Here is a 22615-nt window from a genome sequence, read left to right as displayed (position 1 = left end):
TGCCTTATTGTCTTTTTTCACTGACTGAGCTAATTTCTCTTCTGCCTGTGCTTTAGAAACTCTTATAACTTTTTCGGCCTCGCTCTGCCTAATCTTATAAATTTCCCTGTCATCCCTGTTTTTTTTAATAATTACTAAATGCTATCTTTTTGTTTTTAATGATTTTGGCCACTTCTGCTGAGTACCACAGTGGTATCTTCCTTTTCTTGCTTTTACTGACAAGCCTAATGCAATTATCTGTTGCCTTCAATAGTGCCACTTTTAAGTAGTCCCATTTCTCCTGGACTCCATTGAAACTGTTCCAGTCTGATAGGGACTCGTATACCACTAATCTAATTTTAGAAAAGTCAGTTTTTCTAAAATCTAAAACTTTTGATTTTGTGTGGTGTGACTCAGTCACTGTACTTATAGTAAACCACACTGACTGGTGATCACTAGATCCCAAGCTTTCCCCTACAGTAATATCAGATACCTAATTCCCATTGGTGAATACTAAATCTAAAATAGCCTCCTTCCGGGTTGGCTCCTCAACTACTCCCTTCCAGTAGGGAATTTAGAATATCTTTACTCCTGGCAGAACTAGCTATTTTGGTTTTCCAGTTTACATCAGGAAGATAAAAGTCTTCCATAATGATAACTTCCCTTTTCAATTTCATTTTAGCTATTTCCTCAACTAGCAGATCATCTAATTCTTTGACTTGGCTAGGTGGTCTATATATCACACCTACACGAGTTACCTTATGATTATCAAGCTGCAAACCCTAAATTGGTCTTGCTAACTTCTATGTAATTAGATTTTATGCTATCTTTCACATACAGGGCCACCTCTCCCCCTTTTTTGCATTCTCTGTCTTTCCTATATAGCGAGAACCCTGGTATTGTTATATCCCAGTCATTACTCTCATTGAACCATGTCTCAGTAACAGCCACTAAATCTATATTCTCAGATGCCATTATAGACTCAACTTCATTGATCTTATTTCCTAAACTGCGAGCATTTGTAGACAAGACTCTGAGCTTGTCATTTCCTAACCTATGTGCTACTGGCATCTTCTGGCATTGTTCCGGGGGGCAGTCGGACTGCTGGATTATCACTGTGATGTCACCAGCCCAAATAGGCGGCCTTTAGCACTGCCCTAATCCTTAGTTATATAGCATTAGAAGCACAATGACTGACAGTACGTACGAACATACTGTCTTTACAGATGATGTGTATATACCTGCTTCCACAAAATACTGATTGAGGCCTACAATATGCCTGCTTCCACAAAATACTGATAGAGGGCTGTGATATACGTGCTTCCACAAAATACTGATTAAGGGGTATGATATACCTGCTCCATAAAATACTGATTTAAGAGGTTTGATATAATAATAATATTAATAATAAAATTTATTTATATAGCGCTACCATATTCTGCAGCACTTTACAAATTCATATGTTTCATGTACGAAACAACACTAATTGGCTAATATGCAACTGAAACACTAAGAGTCAGGGCCCTGCTTGCAAGAGCTTACAATCTATGAGGAATTGGGGGTGATACATAAGGTAGTTGATTGTGATAAGTAGGATTTGAGCCATTATTGAACTGACAGGAGTGGGGCCGGACGATCTGCTTCGGGTTTGGGACTACTAGAGGATCGAGATCAGGCCAGAGGAGTTGGTGGGGGGAGAGGTTTAGTCGGGGAATAGTCAGTTTAGGTAGCTTGATAAGCCTGCCTGAAAATGTGTTTTTAAGGCATGTTTGAAGGTGGAGAAGTTGTGGATTGACCTAGTATTCCGGGGCAGAGTATTCCAGAGAGTAGGTGCAGCTCGAGAAAAGTCTTGAAGACAGGAGTGAGAGGTACGAATTATGGAGGTTATTAATCTTAGGTCGCTAACAAAACGGAGAGCAAGAGTAGGGTGGTAGATGGACATGAGGGAGGAGATGTATGGAGGTGCAGCACTGTGGACAGCTTTGTGGGGGAGGCTGAGAAGTTTGAACTGTATTCTGTGGTGGATGGGCAACCAGTGAAGTGACTGGCACAGACTAGTAGCATCAGTGTAGCGGTTGGATGGATAGATAAGCCTGGCTGCAACATTTAGGACAGACTGAAGGGGGAGAGTTTAGTGAGAGGGAGACTGATTAGTAATGCATTGCAGTAGTCAAGACGAGAATGAATCAAGGCAACAAGAGTATTTGCTGTTTCCACCGTAAGAAAAGGGCGGATTCTGGCGATATTCTTGAGGTGCAGACGACAAGAGCGTGTAAGTGATTGAATATGGGGAACAAACACTGATATACCTGCTTCCACAAAATATTGATTGAGGCCTGCAATATACCTGCTTCCACAAAATACTGATTAAGGGCTGCAATATACCTGCTTCTACAAAATACTGATTGAGGGCTGTGATATACCTGCTTCCACAAAATACTGATTGAGGGCTGCGATATACCTGCTTCCACAAAATACTGATTAAGGGCTGCAATATACCTGCTTCTACAAAATACTGATTGAGGGCTGTGATATACCTGCTTCCACAAAATACTGATTGAGGGTTTGATAGACCTCCTTCCACAAAATCCTTAATGATGGAGATGGATTTGCGGGTTGCCCGGCGGTCGTTTTGCGGCGAACTTTGCGTGTTCTCGATTCGCCGAACATGCGAACATATGGCGAGGTTCACATGCACCATATTCTTTTGCATTGCGCCGAACTTTGACCCATGACACATCCATCAGGCGGGACAGGACAGCCAATTGAGATGTTTCAGCACATGGACACCCCCCCCCCCGACTATATATTCTGTCTTTTGCCAATGTAGGGTGTGATATACCTGTTGCCCCCCCAAAAAACTGATTGAGGGGTGTGATATACCTGCTTCCACAAAATACTGCTTGAGAACTGCAATATACCTGTTGCACCAAATAAACAGGGTGGTGTGATTTAACTGTTGTGGCAAAAAATAATAATTGAGGGGTGTGATATACCTGCTTCCACAAAATACTAATTGTAGGGTTTGATATACCTGCTTCAACAAAATACTGATTGAGGGGTGTGACATACCTGCTTCCACAAAATATTAATTGTGGGCTTTGATATACCTGCTTCAACAAAATACTGATTGAGGGGTGCGACATACCTGCTTCCACAAAATACTGATTGTGGGGTTTGATATATACCTGCTTTTATAAAATACTGATTGAGGGTTGCGATATACCTGCTTCCACAAATACTGCTCTTCTCTAGAGAACTGATTTAAGTTCTAGTCTATGATATGGTTCAATAGATATATGAAATGGAAATGATGAAAGCCTAACCTTATTTTGGATTATGAACACCTGTTGGCTGGGAGAAATCAGACGTCAATTTAGAGTTTTCTTTGTTTCCTGTTATTACTAAAATACCAGTTCAATTATTGGTTATATCTATATTCTATAAGTTACCCTATTTTCCAATTGATTGCATATAATTGACCATTATCATTTAATTGTCACCAATTTTATATTGTATTATATTTTCTTTTGCACTGAATTGGTATAAATAAATCTATTTATTTTGTATATACTTGTTTCCTTTTGTCTTCAACTCAGCGCAGATAATGAGCTCTTGTTTTTAGGGTACTTTCACACTAGCGTTTTTCTTTTCCGGCGCTGAGTTCCGTCCTAGGGGCTCAAATCCGGAAAAGGTCTGATCAGTTTTATCCTAATGCATTCTGAATGGAGAGTCCGTCCCTCAGGATGCATCAGGATGTCTACTGTTCAGTCTTTTTGACTGATCAGGCTTTTCAGAAAAACGTAGCATGTTGTATTTTTACCTCCGGCCAAAAATCCTGAACACTTTGACTGAACGACTTTTTCCCATTGACTTGCATTAACGCCGGATCCGGCACTGTGTGTTCAGTCAAAACGGATCCGGCTTTTGCATGTTAAACCTGAAAAATAGGAAAAAAAAGTTAAAGTCCATAAATGGCGGATCCGTTTTTTCCAATGCATTTTTCCATTGTGATCGAAAGCCTGATCAGGATTCAAATGTAATCAGTTTTCACACGTTTTTCCGGATCCGGCGGGCAGTTCCGGTGTCGGAATTGAACGCCGGATTCAAACAACGCTAGTGTGAAAGTAGCCTTAGCTATTGATTTGTGGAAATAGGTTGGAATCTCCTTTATTAGGGTACTTTCACACTTGCGTTGAAGGATTCCGGCAGGCAGTTCCGTCGCCAGAACTGCCCGCCGGATCCGGAAAAACGTTTGAAAACGGATTACATTTGCATCCAGATCCGGATGCGGATCCGTTTGACAAATGTATTGAAGTACCTCGGTGTCATCCGAGAAAAAGGATCCGGTATTTATTATTTTCACATTTTTAAAGGTCTGCGCATGTGCAGACTGAAAGAACGGATCCGTTAATGCGGCAATTTTCAAAGCCAGATCAGGCCTTAATAATTAATGCCGGCATTCCGGCAAGTGTTTCCGTTATTTTAGATGGAGAGAAAAATACAACATGCTGCGTTTTTTTCTCTGTCCAAATACCGTGAAAGGACTAAACTGAAAACATCCTGATGCATACTGAACGGAATGCTTTCAATTCAGAATACATTAGGATAAAACTCATTTTTTTTCCGGTATTAAGGCCTGAGGACAGAACACACTTTGACACTAGTGTGAAAGTACTCTTACAGATTGTAGCTTGTTTTTCATAAATAAAGTAAACTTTTTTTCAGAGTAGTATAAACATTCTGACAGGGTATCTGTGAGGAGAGCATAACTTATTTTATTTTGTATTTAAGGCTACTTTCACACTTGCGTTCAGAGCGGGTCCGTCTGATGTCTGCACAGACGAATCCACTCCTATAATGCAGACGTTTGGATCCGTTCAGAACGGATCCGTCTGCATTATAGTTTAAAAAAAATTCTAAGTGTGAAAGTAGCCTGAACGGATCCGTCCAGACTTTACATTGAAAGTCAATGGGGGGCGGATCCGTTTGAAAATTGAGCCATATTGTGTCAACTTCAAACGGATCCGTCCCCATTGACTTACATTGTAAGTCTGGACGGATCCGCTTGCCTCCGCACGGCCAGGCGGACACCCGAACGCTGCAAGTAGCGTTCAGGTGTCCGCTTGCTGAGCGGAGCGGACTCTGAACGCTGCCAGACTGATGCATTCTGAGCGGATCCGCGTCCACTCAGAATGCATTAGGGCAGTACGGATGCGTTCGGGGCCGCTTGTGATCCCCTTCAAATGGAGCTCACAAGCGGACCCCCCGAACGCAAGTGTGAAAGTAGCCTAAGTCGATACCTTTTATTTAATTTTTTACCAAGTGGACAACCCCTTTAGGCCCCTTTCACACGGGTGAGAATTCTGTTTAAATAGCACTCCATCCCAGTGCTCTGAGCGGGTTATAGAAATCAGTCTGGCCTTGGAAGCAAGGTAGGAAGGTTGTCTGTTCCAGCTTAGAAAAGATAAGTGTGGTTTCAGTTTTTGTTGTTTTCTGTCTAGGTTGTGTTTGTGTCATCTCTCCCATCCAGGTTCTATGCGAGCAGGCTGCTCCTGTTTCCCCTTTTCACCATCTCAGGGAATCTAGGGTGTTTTAGCCCAGGCACGGGGACACATCATTCTTACCACCAAGGTCTGAATGTGGGCTGAGCAGTGCAGGAAGAGAGGTCAGGGATTAGCTAGGAGGTGACCCTTCCCCTGCTTCTCGCCTAGAGCCTGGTTGTTGGTTTATCTGTGTGTCTGAGTGCTCGTCCGCCGTGACACCCGCACTGAATCCGGACCCATTCATTTCAATGGGGCTGTTCAGATGAGCAGTCATTTTCACGCATCACTTGTGCGTTGTGTGAAAATCGCAGCATGTTCTATATTGTGCGTTTTTCACGCAACGCAGGCCCCATAGAAGTGAATGGGGCTGCGTGAAAATCACAAGCATCCGCAAGCAAGTGCGGATGCGGTGCGATTTTCACGAATGGTTGCTAGGTGATGATCGGGATGGGGACCCGATCTTTATTATTTTCCCTTATAACATGGTTATAAGGGAAAATAATAGCATTCTTAATAGAGAATGCCAAGTAAATTAGGGATGGAGGGGTTAAAAAAAAAAAATTAACCCCTTAAGGACGCAGGGCGTACCGGTACGCCCTATTTTCCGAGTCCTTAAGGACTCAGGGCGTACTGGTACGTCCTAACTTTAAATGCAGATTCCGGCGCCCCAGGGGTTAATTTGAACAGGATACCGGCTGAAATCATTCAGCCGGCATCCTGTCACAGCGACAGGGGGGGTCATGTGACCCCCCTGTGTCGGCGATCGCAGCAAACCGCAGGTCAATTCGGACCTGCGGTTTGCTGCGCTTTTTGCTGCCTAAAACTTTTGAGTGCCTAAATTAGAGATTTTTCACCCCCCCCCCTGCACCCTGCAAAATTTTTTGGCTTCTAGTGGGTTATACCAGGGTGTCAGCACATTGCTGACACCCTGGTATAAACGACTGACATCTGCGCAGATGTCAGCCGTTTAACCCTTTCCATACTGCGGTCCGTACGGACCGCTGTATGGAAAAGGTTAATTGTCATCGGTCAGGGAGCTCCCTCCCTCTCCATCGGGGGGCTGCTGTGCCTTGGCAGCCCCCCGATGGAGAGGGAGAGAGCCCCCCGCAGCCCTGTCCTCACCCTTCCCCGTCTGCGAAGTTGTGGCAGACGGGGAAGGTTCCCATGGCAACAGGACGCCTGCTGTCCATGGTGCTGAACAGATCTATGCTAAAAGCATAGATCTGTTCAGTGTAAGTAATGTATTAAACAGACATCAGACCCACTGGATCTTCAAGAACCAAGTGGGTCTGGGTAAAAATTTTTTTTTAAAAAAGTGAAAAAAGTTAAGATAAAAAAAAAACATTTATCACTGAATAAAAATAAAAAAAATAAAATACACTACACATATTAGGTATCGCCACGTCCGTAAAGACCTGATCTATAAAACGGTCATATTACTTTCCCCGCACGGTGAACACCATAAAAATAAAAAAAATAAAAACTATGAGAAAATTGAAATTTTGCCCACCTTACTTCCCAAAAAAGGTAATAAAAGTGATCAAAAAAGTCGCATGTACGCCAAAATAGTACCAATCAAACCGTCATCTCATCCCGCAAAAAATGAGACCCTACCCAAGATAATCGCCCAAAAACTGAAAAAACTATGGCTCTTAGACTATGGAAACACTAAAACATGATTTTTTTTGTTTCAAAAATGAAATCATTGTGTAAAACTGACATAAATAAAAATAAAGTATACATATTAGGTATCGCCGCGTCCGTATCGACCGGCTCTATAAAAATATCACATGACCTAACCCCTCAGGTGACCATCGTAAAAAAAAAAAAAACGGAGTAAAAAAAGCCATTTTTTGTCAGCTCACGTCACAAAAAGTGTAATAGCAAGCGATCAAAAAGTCATATGCACCCCCAATATAGTGCCAATCAAACCGTCATCTCATCCCGCAAAAAATGAGACCCTACTCAAGATAATCGCCCAAAGTTATTGTATAAAACTTACATAAATAAAACAAATTGTATACATATTAGGTATCGCCGCGTCCGTGACAACCTGCTCTATAAAATTACCACATGATCTAACCTGTCAGATGAATGTTGTAAATAACAAAAAAAAACGTGCCAAAAAAGCTATTTCTTGTTACCTTGCCGCACAAAAAGTGTAATATAGAGCAACCAAAAATCATATGTACCCTAAACTAGTACCAACAAAGCTGCCACCCTATTCCGTACTTTCAAAAATGGGGTCACTTTTTTGGAGTTTCTACTCTAGGGGTGCAACAGGGGGGCTTCAAATGGGACATGGTGTCAAAAAAAACAGTCCAGCAAAATCTGCCTTCCAAAAACAGTATGGCATTCCTTTCCTTCTGCGCCCTGCCGTGTGCCCGTACAGCAGTTTACGACCATATATGGGGTGTTTCTGTAAACTACAGAATCAGGGCCATAAATAATGAGTTTTGTTTGGCTGTTAACCCTTGCTTTGTAACTGGAAAAAAAATATTTAAATGGAAAATCTGCCAAAAAAGTGAAATTTTGAAATTGTATCTCTATTTTCCATTAAATCTTATGCAACACCTATAGGGTTAACAAAGTTAGTAAAAATCAGTTTTGAATACCTTGAGGGGTGTAGTTTCTTAGATGGGGTCACTTTTAGGGAGTTTCTACTCTAGGGGTGCATCAGGGGGCTTCAAATGGGACATGGTGTCAAAAAAATAGGCCAGCAAAATCTGACTTCCAAAAACCATACGGCGCACCTCTCACTCTACGCCCCGCTGTGTGGCCGTACAGTAGTTTACGGCCACATATGGGGTGTTTCTGTAAACAGCAGAGTCAGGGCAATAAAGATACAGTCTTGTTTGGCTGTTACCCCTTGCTTTGTTAGTGGGAAAAATGGGTTAAAATGGAAAATTAGGCAAAAAAATTAAATTCTCAAATTTCATCCCCATTTGCCAATAACTCTTGTGCAACACCTAAAGGGTTAACGAAGTTTGTAAAATCAGTTTTGAATACCTTGAGGGGTGTAGTTTATAGAATGGGGTCATTTTTGGGCGGTTTCTATTATGTAAGCCTCGCACAGTGACTTCAGACCTTAGTCCTTAAGGTGAAATAGTCCTTAAGGGGTTAAACTCACCTCATCCACTTGTTCGTGCAGTCCGGCTCGTCTTCTTTCTTCTTTGAGGACCTGGGAGGAAAAGGACCTTTGGTGACGTCACTGCGCTCATCACATGGTCAATCGCCATGGTGATGGACATGTGATGAGCACAGTGATGTCACCAAAGGTCCTTTTCCTCCCATGTCCTCAAAGAAGAAGAAAGAAGACGAGCCGGACTGCACGAACAAGTAGATGAGGTGAGTTAAATTTTTATTTAATTTTTATTAAGAATGCTATTATTTTTCTTTATACCATGTTATAAGGGAAAATAATAAAATCTACACAACACCGATCCCAAACCCGAACTTCTGTAAAGGAGTCCGGGTTCGGGTCTGGGTACCAAACATGCCGATTTTTCTCACGCGCGCGCAAAACGCATTAAAATGCTTTGCAGTTGCACGGAAAAAAATTGTGCATTTTCCAGCAACGCACCCGAAATTTTCCCGCAGCGCCCGTGTGAAAGAGGCCTAAAAGGCGCTGTGTTCTGCAGGCAATCCTGGCCCATGTGCTTATGAAGACATATGGATTTGATAGAGGGCAGTCCATTAATTGCATTGCATGTGATGCATGTATATAGGTTTTATTATTGTATTTGTTTTTACCTGTAGTTTTTTTCGTAGTTACCAGAAGACACATCGTTTGATCTCCCATGCAATTCATGGATTCCAAGGTTCCACATGACTCACTTAACAGGGCGCACTTGGGACATTTAAGGCCATTGGGCTGTGAACTTGCATCTGGCACTTCAACAAAACAAAAAGAGTAGAAAACCATTAAATCTATGAACTATAATTGACTAGAAAATCAGGAGAGAAAGAGATGGAGCAAGAGAAATAACTGTGAGGACTGATGCCTTTCTGAGAATGGACCTATGCAATTGTATCGAGGCTGTCGGTCATTGAAAAACGGGCAAGATGGAACATGTTTAATTTTTTTACATCCGTTTTTCACTGACAGAGACTACTATTGGTCTTAAAATAAACGTGCGATGGCCGTTAAAAAAATGTACATGACGTGTCTGTTTTTCACTGTCGTGTGTATGTAGCCTTAGGTTAGTTTCACACTAGCTGCAAGGGACTCCGGCAGGAGAACATCCTGTCGGATCCGTGCCGCCGGACTACCGCCCCAGCCCTATTGACTATAATGGGGGCGGGGAGGAGTTCGGGCGGCAGCACGGCAGTACATGCCGAGAGGCTGCCAGAATAAGACATGTCATACTTTTATAAAATAATAAAATAAACAAGCATATCAGGTATTGCCGTGTCCATGACAACCGATAGTATAAAACTATCACATGATCCATCCCGTCGGGTGAATGCTGTAAGAAAAAAAATAACTGCGAGAACAACCACTTTTAGTCACCTCACCTCCCAAACAGCATAATGTTCTAATTACTCTAAAATTATAGAAATGAAAACGTCAATTCATTCCACAAAAAAACTAGCCCCTACACAAGACCATTACTAGGGGCGAAAATAATATATATATATAATCCAGTGGCATAGCGTGGGTTGCCAGCATCAGTGGCAAGCCAAGTATTGCGCCCCCCCAACCTGTGACCACGTCCCTTTTTTTTACAGATAATGCAGTAGATGTCACCTGCAGTCCTATGTAACACCACAGATAACACAGTGATAACTCTCTGAGTACAGATAATGTAGGAGATGTCACCTGCAGTCCTATGTAACACCACAGATAACACAGTGATAACTCTCTGAGTACAGATAATGTAGGAGATGTCACATGCAGTCCTATGTAACACCACAGATAACACAGTGATAACTCTCTGAGTACAGATAATGTAGTAGTTGTCACCTGCAGTCCTATGTAACACCTCAGATAACACAGTGATAACTCTCTGAGTACAGATAATGCAGTAGATGTCTCCTGCAGTCCTATGTAACACCTCAGATAACACAGTGATAACTCTCTGAGTACAGATAATGCAGTAGATGTCTCCTGCAGTCCTATGTAACACCACAGATAACACAGTGATAACTCTCTGAGTACAGATAATGTAGTAGATGTCTCCTGCAGTCCTATGTAACACCACAGATAACACAGTGATAACTCTCTGAGTACAGATAATGTAGTAGATGTCTCCTGCAGTCCTATGTAACACCACAGATAACACAGTGATAACTCTCTGAGTACAGATAATGTAGTAGATGGGTGTGAGCCCCCATAAGTCAGAACACACACAGTGTGACCTGAAGTCTGGGGCCGGGCTGCTACAGTGTGGGCCAAATTCTATATCCACCCCCCATCGCTACAGATCATACAGGGTAATACAGCGCCCCCTACCTCCTACATCCAGCGATGTAACCTTTTATCTAGATGTATGTGACCTTCAGACCATCCACCATTTTTCAGCCACTTCTCATCTCTGCAGTTTGACAAAAAAATCTTAGTTTACTACTTTTCCATCCTCCTCCCATCTTCTGGACAAATCATCCTACCACCCCCAATACTGTGCCTGCTGTGCTCCCCAATACTATACTGCAGAAACAGATAAACCCTCTGATAATACTAGTACCACACAGATAGTGCCCTTCAATAATTATTGGCACACAGTGCCCTAATATAACTGCACCCAGCAAATAGTGCCCCTGACACTAATAGTGTAAACATAACGTCCCCAAAAAATAATTGTGGTAAGCTGATACTGGGCCAAGGTGCCCCCACAGTAATAGTGCTCCCAACAGTCCCACCGATAGTAATAATTATCTGCTGGAGCATTAAAGCTAAATTGTGTGGCACTCTGCTATCGTTAAATGCCAGGAGTCGGGTTCCCACGCCGTTCACAGTGAAATCGAAAAACTCTCTGCTAGAGCACACATGGTAGTAATAGTGCCCCCAGCATGTCCCCACTGTTCCCCAGAAGTAATAATGCTCCCATAGTGCCCATACTAGTAATCATGTTCCCCCCATAGACCCCCATTAGTAATAAAGCCCACCATAATGCCCCCAATAGTAATAATTCTCCTTATAATGTGACAGTACAAAAAATGCCCCCTTATAATGCCCCTAGCTGAGCTAATGTCCCCATAGTGCCCACATAATGTGCCAGTATAAAATACCCCTATATAGTGCCCCCAGTAAATTCCCCCATAGTGCTCCTTTCCCCTTCCTCCTAGTGCCCCCATAATGTACCAGTATAAAATGCCCCATATATAGTGCCCCAGTAGATGCCCTCAGTGTCCCTCATAATTTGCAAGTATAAAATCCCCCTTCTTAGTGCCCCTGTAGATGACCCCATAGTACTCCTCTCCCCTTCCCTGTAGTTCCCACCATAATGTGTCCCAGTATAAAATGCCCCTATACAGAGCCCCCCATATAAAATACCCCTTCTTTGTGGCCTCAGTAGATTCCCCCATGGTGTTCCTCTCCCCCTTCCCCCATAGTGCCCCCATATAAAATACCCCTTTTTTGTGGCCTCAGTAGATACCCCCATAGTGCCCCCAATAATGTGCCAGTAAGAAGTGCCCCCATAGTGCGACCCAATAATGTGCCAATAAGAAGTGCCCCCATAGATACTCCCGCAGTGCCCCCTATAATGTGCCAGTAAGAAGTGCCCCCCAATCATGTGCCAATAACAAGTGCCCCCACAGCGCTCCTCTCCTGTATTGTACCATATAAAATATATATACTCACATACTCACCTTCATCAGGCTGGCAGCGAAGCGATGCCTCTTCCGGCCTGTGTCCTGGTACAGGCACCATGTCTGTGGGCTGCACTGATGGAGCCAGACCTATTCCACTTGAATGGGTCCACGTTTTTTGAGGTGCAGAGAGACGGACTGTATGCCGGAGTGCTTCAGTGGCCTTCTGCTCCGTATCTTCCGGATTGTGGACACATTCAAGTGAATGGACCCGCAGCCGTGATAGTGTGCCAATGGCCAGCGCACTTTTATTGCAGACCTGCTGTTTGTGGGCCGCAAATACGGGCATGGTTGGCACACATCCTGTGCATGAGCCCTAATAGTAAGAGCTATTCTGAATGGCTTGGATAAATAAAAGCATCCAAAACTATTACCACAGAAAGATGAAAAATTAACCAGGAGGGTAAAAAATGGGCAGTTCAGTGGGAATATATTGTATGTATACCATTATACATTAAAATGGGATAAAAAAAAGCATTGCTCACCTCACCATTCGTCCTCTGCTGCCACTGTAACGCTTATCTGGTCCTCTCTACCTCCTGGTCCCGGCTGGCCTCTACCTCCTGGTCCCCGCTGGCCTCTACCTCCTGGTCCCGGCTGGCCTCTACCTCCTGGTCCCCGCTGGCCTCTACCTCCTGGTCCCGGCTGGCCTCTACCTCCTGCTCCCAGCTGGCCTCTACCTCCTGCTCCCGGCTGTCCTCTACCTCCCGGTCCCGGCTGGCCTCTACCTCCTGGTCCCGGCTTGCCTCTACCTCCTGGTCCCGGCTGGCCTCTACCTCCTGGTCCCGGCTGGCCTCTACCTCCTGGTCCCGGCTGGCCTCTACCTCCTGGTCCCGGCTTGCCTCTACCTCCTGGTCCCGGCTGGCCTCTACCTCCTGGTCCCCGCTGGCCTCTACCTCCTGGTCCCGGCTGGCCTCTACCTCCTGCTCCCAGCTGGCCTCTACCTCCTGCTCCCAGCTGGCCTCTACCTCCTGCTCCCGGCTGTCCTCTACCTCCCGGTCCCGGCTGGCCTCTACCTCCTGGTCCCGGCTTGCCTCTACCTCCTGGTCCCGGCTGGCCTCTAACTCCTGTTCCCGGCTGGCCTCTACCTCCTGGTCCCGGCTGGCCTCTACCTCCTGGTCCCGGCTGGCCTCTACCTCCTGGTCCCGGCTTGCCTCTACCTCCTGGTCCCGGCTGGCCTCTAACTCCTGGTCCCGGCTTGCCTCTACCTCTCGGTCCCGGCTGGCCTCTACCTCCTGGTCCCGGCTGGCCTCTAACTCCTGGTCCCGGCTGGCCTCTACCTCCTGGTCCCGGCTGGCCTCTACCTCCTGGTCCCGGCTGGCCTCTACCTCCTGGTCCCGGCTGGCCTCTACCTCCTGGTCCCAGCTGGCCTCTACCTTCTGGTTCCGGCTGGCCTCTGCCTCCTGCTCCCGGCTGTCCTCTACCTCCTGGTCCCGGCTGGCCTCTGCCTCCTGCTTCTTTATTTAACTCATTCTGCCCCTTATATAATAAAAATATAACCCCCCCTACTCAACCCTTTAATCCTCTAAATATAAGATTTTCGGGTACATTCACACGTCCATATAATTTTATCCGCTTCCGTTCCGCATTTTGCTCCCTGACCTTGGTGCTAAATATTCTGATATTGCTATTGCAAAATGCGGACACACGGAACGGATGCAGAAACACAACGGAAACAAATTGCAGACACACGATTTTGTTATTTGCGGACCGCAAAACGGAAGAGGATTGCACACGGCCGTGTGAATGTACCCTTAAAAGGAGGAGCTTTCACTGTTAATTCCCAGGGTGCCTGTGGCCTGTCAGGTGTCTGCTCCTTTCTCAGTACTGCGTATTGAAACTGTAACGAAGATGGATGTATCCTTTAACCCCTTAGTGACCAGCCTGTTTTGGGCCTTACTGACCAAACGTTTTTCTTCCTTTTTTCATCGTCGCGTTCCAAGAGCTATAACTTTTTTATTTCTATATAGCTTTATGAGGGCTTGTTTTTTTGCGGAAAAAGGTGTAGTTTTTAATGGCGCCAGTTTGGGGTACACATAACTTTCTGATTAACTTTTATTAACTCTTTCTGGGAGGGAGATGGGGAAAACAGCAATACTACCACTGCATTTTTATGTTATAAATTTTATGGCGTTAATTTTTTTATATAAATAACATAATATCTTAATTCTATGGGTCACTACGATCACAGTGATACCAAATACATATAGTTTTATTTTCCGTTTTACAACTTTTTTGCAATAAAACCTGTTTTTTGCATTGCCGCATCTGAAGGCCGATAACTTTTTTATTTTTCTTTCTATGGAGTTGTGTGAGGGCTTGAATGGGTGATCACCAAGGGGTTAAAAGTACAGTTGTTATGGACATGTTTAGGGGCAATGGTTAAGGAACTACTGTCTCAATTAACCAGTTTGATGTTGGGCCAAACAATAAGGCCTCTTTCAGACGGGCGTTGCGGGAAAAGGTGCGGGAGCGTTGCGGGAACACACACGATTTTTCCGCGCAAGTGCAAAACATTGTAATGCGTTTTACACGCGCGTGAGAAAAATCGGCATGTTTGGTACCCAAACCCGAACTTCTGGGATCGATGTTCTGTAGATTGTATTATTTTCCCTTATAACATGGTTATAAGGGAAAAATAATAGCATTCTGAATACAGAATGCATAGTAAAATAGCGCTGGAGGGGTTAAAAAAATAATAAAAATAATTAAACTCACCTTAATCTACTTGATCGCGCAGCCGGCATCTCTTCTCTCTGTCTTCTGTGCTGTGTGCAGGAAAAGGACCTGTGGTGATGTCACTCCGGTCATCACATGATCCATCACATGATCTTTTACCATGGTGATGGATCATGTGATGACCACAGTGACGTCACCACAGGTCCTTGTTGCTACACAAAGCTAAGCTGAAGACAGAAGGAGATGCCGGCTGCGCGAGCAAGTGGATTAATGTGAGTTAAATATTTTTTATTTTTTTTAACCCCTTCAGCGCTATTGTACTATGCATTCTGTAGTCAGAATGCTATTATTTTCCCTTATAACCATGTTATAAGGGAGAATAATAATGATCGGGTCCCCATCTCGATCATCTCCTAGCAACCGTGCGTGAAAATCGCACCGCATCCGAACTTGCTTGCGGATGCTTACGATTTTCACGCACCCCTATTCACTTTTGTGGGGCCTGCGTTGCGTGGAAAACGCACAATATAGAACATGCTGCGATTTTCACGCAACGCACAAGTGATGCGTGAATATCACCGTTTGTGTGCACAGCCCCATAGAAATGAATGGGGCAGGATTCAGTCCGGTGCAATGCGTTCAACTCACGCATCGCATCCGCGCGGAATACTCGCCCTTGTGAAAGGGGCCTAAGGGTCGCATTGTGGTGATTTCCTGGTATTCATCCTTTAATCCCTGCACAGCAGTGGTTCTCAACTCCGTCCTCAGGACCCACCTACCGGTCATGATTTGAGAATATCCCAGAGAATAAATACCCGTGGTAAGTCCTGATGCATTGACACCAATTATATCACCTGCTCAATACTAAGGACATCCTGAAAAAATGACCGGCTGGTGGGTCCTGAGGACCGGATTTGAGAACCACTACTGTACAGGGATGTGGAATTCTCTGAGGGTTATCGGCCAGACCGCTACCTCTCGAGAGGGTCTCGCTGCTGACCTACTGAGATCAGATAGACTTGGAAAACACCAGAGACAAAGGCACAGCATAATTCAGAACCATGCAGAATAAATTGATAAAGCTCCAGACTTGACTAATTACCTATAGGCTTCGCTGACGTACATCGATCTTCAGAACAACATGTAGTCGCCATCTTCTCCAAACTACTTTGAGATTGGTTGTATACCCCAGTCGCATTACATTCACTGGGTTGAGCACAGAATCTATTAAACCTCTGGAAGATGAAGTCACCTGTAGATAAAGTATGTGAAACGAATTACACATGTCAAGCTTTTCTAAATTCACTACAAGTGAAGCATATGGAAAACTTCTCCTTCAAGGGTTTCTGTCATCAGAAAAATGGTCATGTAGCTGGCTGACGATAGCGATGTGCTAATGTCAGCAGAAGATAACCGTATGACTTATATCTCCCTGCCTGCCGCCGTTCGCGCTAAATAATGTCTTTTATAATATGCAAATCAGCCTCTAGGTGCTAGTAGGGCGTTGCTGTAGCACCTAGAGGCTCCGTCCTCTCACCGTTTGGCACGCCCTTGTAAAGGTGATTGACATCCTCCTCCGTGCCCCACACTTCCTGCGCCGTCCATTTGAGTATTAGGCGCAGGCATAGTGAGTAAAAGACGCTCGTCTGCTGCCGTCCTTCACTCATTGCGCCTGCTCCTAATACTAAAATGGATGGCGCGGGCGTGGGATTTGCGGGGCACGAAGGAGACCGAGGATGTCCATCACCTTTACAAGGGCGTGAGAGGACGGAGCCTCTAGGTGCTACAGCAACGCCCCACTAGCACCTAGAGGCTAATTTTCATATTATAAAAGTCATTATTTATAGTGTTGATCACGAATATTCGAATTGAGAATCGGGAATATCGTCACTTCGAGAATTCTCAAATATTTAGAATATAGTGATATATATTTGTAATTTCGAATATGAGAGATTTTTTTTTAAAAACAGTACACGTGATCCCTCCCTGCTTCTAGCTTGTGGGCCAATGAGAAGGCTGCAGTATCTTTGACTTTAGGAGTAGTGTTGATTGCGAATTTTCATAATGCAAATGATCGGTTCTAGCTTTATTAGAAAGCAATTGCCATGTACTACATGAGGTCTGATTTAAAAAAAATATATCACATCAGTTCTGGCAAAATCAATTTAAAAGGGTTGTCCTGTCTGGACTAACTGTCCTCTACACAAGATGCAAAACCACACTTTGACACTTTTTTAGTACTTTTTGTACAGTTGTGGTACTGCAGAGGTGGATCCCTCCCCGGTCTCCTTGTGGGAGGTCTAGTGAAGATACACTGATGCACTACATGCACACTGGCAGGCAACTGGCGGCTTAAACCCCCAGTGATCTTCATGTTACCAACACTTTATAGCACTTCATCTCTGATCCCCTGTTGCAAGGTCTGGTGAAGATGCACTGATATGAATTAGTTTGTAAATGGGAACCCTGCTACAGTCACCTGATCACCACTGGTCCGACTGCCTTTACCTCTTGTGATCAACTGATCGCTAGAACCTGTGAGAGGCATAATGTAGTATTACTTGTATCTGTAAAGAATAAATCAAGGCAACTGGACGTACTGTAGATTTCTTGAAAACTTTTCACTCGTTCTTCCAACGAGCTTTCTCAATTCTGAGCGATTGTACAAAAATTCTGGGAATAAATATGTAACTGAATCCACATCTGGTAATTATACCCAGCATTGGGTCAAAGGTGTTGATTCCATTATCCTAACTGGGGTCAGTAGGTGATAAAGACTTCCCAGAAAAAGGTGTCAAGACTGCATTGTATGTGGCAGACAATAGATGTCTAACCCCCCCCACCTCTATTCAAGCTTGGCTTCTCCATTTTTACGTAGATGGCCTCCTTCACGCCTCGTTTGTACCAATCGGCCTCCTTATCCAAAACACGTACTTGACTGTCTTCAAAGGTGTGACCTGTTCCTTTTAGATGTAAGTACACGGCTGAATCTTGACCAGAGGTTTTGGCTCTTCTATGCTGGGCCATACGCTGATGTAGTTGTTGTTTTGTTTCGCCGATATACAGTTCTGAGCAGTCCTCATTGCACTGGACTGCGTACACAATGTTGTCCATCTTGTGTTTAGGCGTTGGGTCTTTGGGGTGAACCAGTTGTTGCCTCAGTGTGTTGCTGGGTTTAAAGCAAACAGGAATGTGATGTTTATTAAAAATCCTTTTGAGTTTCTCAGACACCCCAGCTACATATGGGATATAGGATATTGTCTGCCACATACAATGCTGTCTTGACACCTTTTTCTGGGAAGTCTTTATCACCTACTGACTCCAATTAGGATAATGGGATCAACACCTTTGACCCAATGCTGGGTATAATTAACAGATGTGGATTCAGTTACATATTTATTCCCAGAATTTTTGTACAGTCACTCAGAATTGAGAAAGCTTGTTGGAAGAACGAGTGAAACGTTTTCAAGAAATCTACAGTACGTCCAGTTGCCTTAATTTATTCTTTACAGATATATACCATGACCTGGATAAATGAGAACCTTCACAGACGTAGTATTACATGGCTCCTATACATTAGGCAACATATGATGATATTTTCTCCATTCTCCTGATACTGGCAACCATATAGAAATAGTTACATCATAGGTGGATAGTGTGATTTGGGGCTTTGGACTTCAAAGGTCGTGGGTCCCTTTCCAACCACTTGTAGTCATGACGTGACTTTGGCAAATTAATTCTATTTGAGGTGCACATGCCACTTGGATTCTTTTTTTTTTGCTGTAGTACCCTTCATTGCCCTAATGCCCATATCCATCTAAAACTCCTTATAATGTAAACTATATAAAAAAAGGTTCTAATATTTAAAGGGGTTGTCCAGGGCTAGAAAAAATATGGCTGCTTTCTTCCCAAAACAGTATTACAACAGTGTATTACAATTCACTGGAGCTGAGCTGCAATACCAGACCTGGCCCATGGGCAGGGGTGGCACTGATATTTTTGGAATAAAGCAGCCATCTTTTTCTAATCCTGTACACATTTCAGTGGATTATGCGCCAAACTTCAACTTGCATGAAAATTTGAGAAGATTTAAAAGGAGTAATTTGCACTGGTAATTCACAGGCGGCACATGGACTGCCATGTGGCTGCCACCATCTCCGTTAGGAAGTGTGTTCTCTTTGTGTATTAAAATAAGTACTTTGAGAAGGAATAACATACAGCAGACATATAGACAGGGGCTGTTTATAGCTATATATGAATGTAGTCTCCCCTCCCAACCTGCAAACTCAAACCCAAACCACGTGCCCTGCAAGAACCCCCCCCCCCCCAGCTGTGCCCATGAACACAAGTAAGGTTTTAACTTATATATATAGTAGAAATTACCGCCTGTATATAAAATAATCCCACCTCTTACCGTATACAGATATCTCGTAGCGCGAGGCACACACATTGCCGTCAGGGCAAGAGTCAACTAGGGGAATCAAACACGAATCTGAGTTTATGTTCCAACAAGTGATACATTCTAAGCAATAACCTGCAATAACATAAAAATAATAATGTGATATTCGGAAATTCATCAAGATGTCAAGAAATAAGAGCTTTTGGAAGAATTTCGAACATAGGAGACATACTGTATCTGAAAGACCCAGGGCCCGATACAAAGAATACAACATTGTAGATGATACTGGTCTCTTCCATTGTTACATAGTTGAAAAAAGTCCAGTCTGTATAATCCTCCCATGTTGATCCGGAGGAAGACAAAAACTATACAAGATGGTTATCAATTTAACCCATAGTAGAAGATAAATTCCTTCCCAACTCTCTGGAGTATAATACAGGATGTAACTCAGGATCAGTACAGGTTAAGTAATGTAATGTATGTACACAGTGACTGCACCAGCAGAATAGTGAGTGCAGCTCTGGAGTATAATACAGGATGTAACTCAGGATCAGTACAGGATAAGTAATGTATGTACACAGTGACTACACCAGCAGAATAGTGAGTGCAGCTCTGGAGTATAATACAGGATGTAACTCAGGATCAGTACAGGATAAGTAATGTATGTACAGAGTGACTGCACCAGCAGAATAGTGAGTGCAGCTCTGGAGTATAATACAGGATGTAACTCAGGATCAGTACAGGATAAGTAATGTATGTACACAGTGACTGCACCAGCAGAATAGAGAGTGCAGCTCTGGAGTATAATACAGGATGTAACTCAGAATCAGTACAGGATAAGTAATGTAATATATGTACACAGTGACTGCACCAGCAGAATAGTGAGTGCAGCTCTGGAGTATATTACAGGATGTAACTCAGGAGCAGTATAGGATAAGTAATGTAATGTATGTACACAGTGACTGCACCAGCAGAATAGTGAGTGCAGCTCTGGAGTATAATACAGGATGTAACTCAGGATCAGTACAGGATAAGTAATGTAATGTATGTACACAGTGACTGCACCAGCAGAATAGTGAGTGCGGCTCTGGAGTATAATACAGGATGTAACTCAGGAGCAGTACAGGATAAGTAATGTATGTACACAGTGACTGCACCAGCAGAATAGTGAGTGCAGCTCTGGAGTATAATACAGGATGTAACACAGGAGCAGTACAGGATAAGTAATGTATGTACACAGTGACTGCACCAGCAGAATAGTGAGTGCAGCTCTGGAGTATAATACAGGATGTAACTCAGGATCAGTACAGGATAAGTAATGTAATGTATGTACACAGTGACTGCACCAGCAGAATAGTGAGTGCAGCTCTGGAGTATAATGCAGGATGTAACTCAGGAACAGTACATGATAAGTAATGTAATATGTACACAGTGACTCCACCAGCAGAATAGTGAGTGCAGCTCTGGAGTATAATACAGGATGTAACTCAGGATCAGTACTGGATAAGTAATGTATGTACACAGTGACTCCACCAGCAGAATAGTGAGTGCAGCTCTGGAGTATAATACAGGATGTAACTCAGGATCAGTACAGGATAAGTAATGTATGTACAGAGTGACTGCACCAGCAGAAGAGTGAGTGCAGCTCTCGAGTATAATGCAGGATGTAACTCAGGATCAGTACAGGATAAGTAATGTAATGTATGTACACAGTGACTGCACCAGCAGAAGAGTGAGTGCAGCTCTCGAGTATAATACAGGATGTAACTCAGGATCAGTACAGGATAAGTAATGTATGTACAGAGTGACTGCACCAGCAGAATAGTGAGTGCAGCTCTGGAGTATAATGCAGGATGTAACTCAGGATCAGTACAGGATAAGTAATGTAATGTATGTGCACAGTGACTGCACCAGCAGAATAGTGAGTGCAGCTCTGGAGTATAATACAGGATGTAACCAAATTTTTCAAGGGTCGTACGACCTAAGCGTGGCTTGAACCACCCACTGACTAATTTTTTATTTTAAGTGCATAAAACTTGTATCTTTATTGTTACTATTTAAAAATTGAACTCTGGATTTACTTAAAATTCCTCAGAATGAGCGGTGAGACTGTTATATATATTTATGTACCCCTCTTGGTATATGTCACTGGATGGGATAGCTCCTGATATACTTCTCAGGGCTTGCCCAAATCCCTAAATCTTTATGGCAACTTTATATTTAGTTGCAGCTAAATCTCTACTATGAGGGCTCACTCCGCTCAATCTGATTCTAAAATGTATGCTCCCGCTTCCCTACATGTTTCGCCGAGCCTTCGGCGTCCTCAGGGGATATGCAGGTTTGCATTGGAGGGGGCGGTCCCTAGATTTTATGGGTTCGGTTTATAGGGGTCGGGCGGCTAAAGCCAATCAGCACTCAGCTTTCAGTGATTGGCGTGGCTTATTACGAATTGTCGTCACTTCCAATATCAGTTAACCACGTCTCCTTCACTGGTGACGTGGTCTCGGGCACTCCCATTTGCCCGCGTCACTTCCTCTTCTACCTGTGACGTGAACGGGCCTCCGATTGGTGGAGCATCCAGTGATGAATAGTTTCGGTGCATGGGTGTCTCAGTTAGACGTCCTTTACTGATGACACCTGCCTCCGCATCCAGCGCTTAGAGATGACGTCTGTTTACAATCGTCATTTTCTGTTATATCTGCGCATGTGTCTGTAGCTTGGGATATTTACAGAATGAGTTATCGGATGTTTCAGGTACCATACATTATGAATGGGCATGTACACACACACTTAGGAGAGCACTCAGATTCTACCTCTTATATCAGTGGTTATTTCAAAAAACGGGGGTTATTTATTATGGAATATGGAATATAATCCTATATATCTATCCTGAGGACACTGCTCATTTTAGGGCCCTCAAATAATATATATTCTATTCAATCTCATCTAATATCTTCCAATCAATCATATATTACATGCTCTATTGATCAGCTTTAATATATATCAAATATTATTTAGGTGAATTATTAACTCCCTACTATACTATACCATATATCCCTCTTACCGTATATATTATTTAGATATTCTCCCAATAATCACTCATACCAAACCCGGAAATGTATTCTTATTTATTAATTTAATTTTTTATTTTTATTTATTTTTTATTTTGTTATTTATTTTATATTAAATTTTTATTGTT

The 22615-nt window shown here is 43.4% G+C and overlaps 1 protein-coding gene across 1 annotated transcript in view; it reads right to left on the bottom strand.

Moving 5' to 3' along the window:
- Positions 1–22615, bottom strand: part of LOC122927111 (phospholipase A2 inhibitor and Ly6/PLAUR domain-containing protein-like) — a 41564-nt gene that overhangs the window by 4221 nt on the left and 14728 nt on the right. The window contains exons 4-6 of the mRNA XM_044278692.1: positions 19432–19551; positions 16120–16269; positions 9279–9419 (exon numbers count right to left, since the gene is read on the bottom strand). Of these exons, the coding sequence (XP_044134627.1) occupies positions 9279–9419; positions 16120–16171 (193 nt within the window). The 5' untranslated portion in view covers positions 16172–16269; positions 19432–19551. The remainder of the gene's footprint in view (positions 1–9278; positions 9420–16119; positions 16270–19431; positions 19552–22615) is intronic.

This window comes from Bufo gargarizans, chromosome 2 (assembly GCF_014858855.1).
Source record: "Bufo gargarizans isolate SCDJY-AF-19 chromosome 2, ASM1485885v1, whole genome shotgun sequence".
In the NCBI taxonomy this organism is placed as follows: domain Eukaryota; kingdom Metazoa; phylum Chordata; class Amphibia; order Anura; family Bufonidae; genus Bufo; species Bufo gargarizans.
The sequence above is the reverse complement of the archived record's forward strand: the minus strand, read 5'-3'. Positions and strand labels throughout refer to the sequence as shown.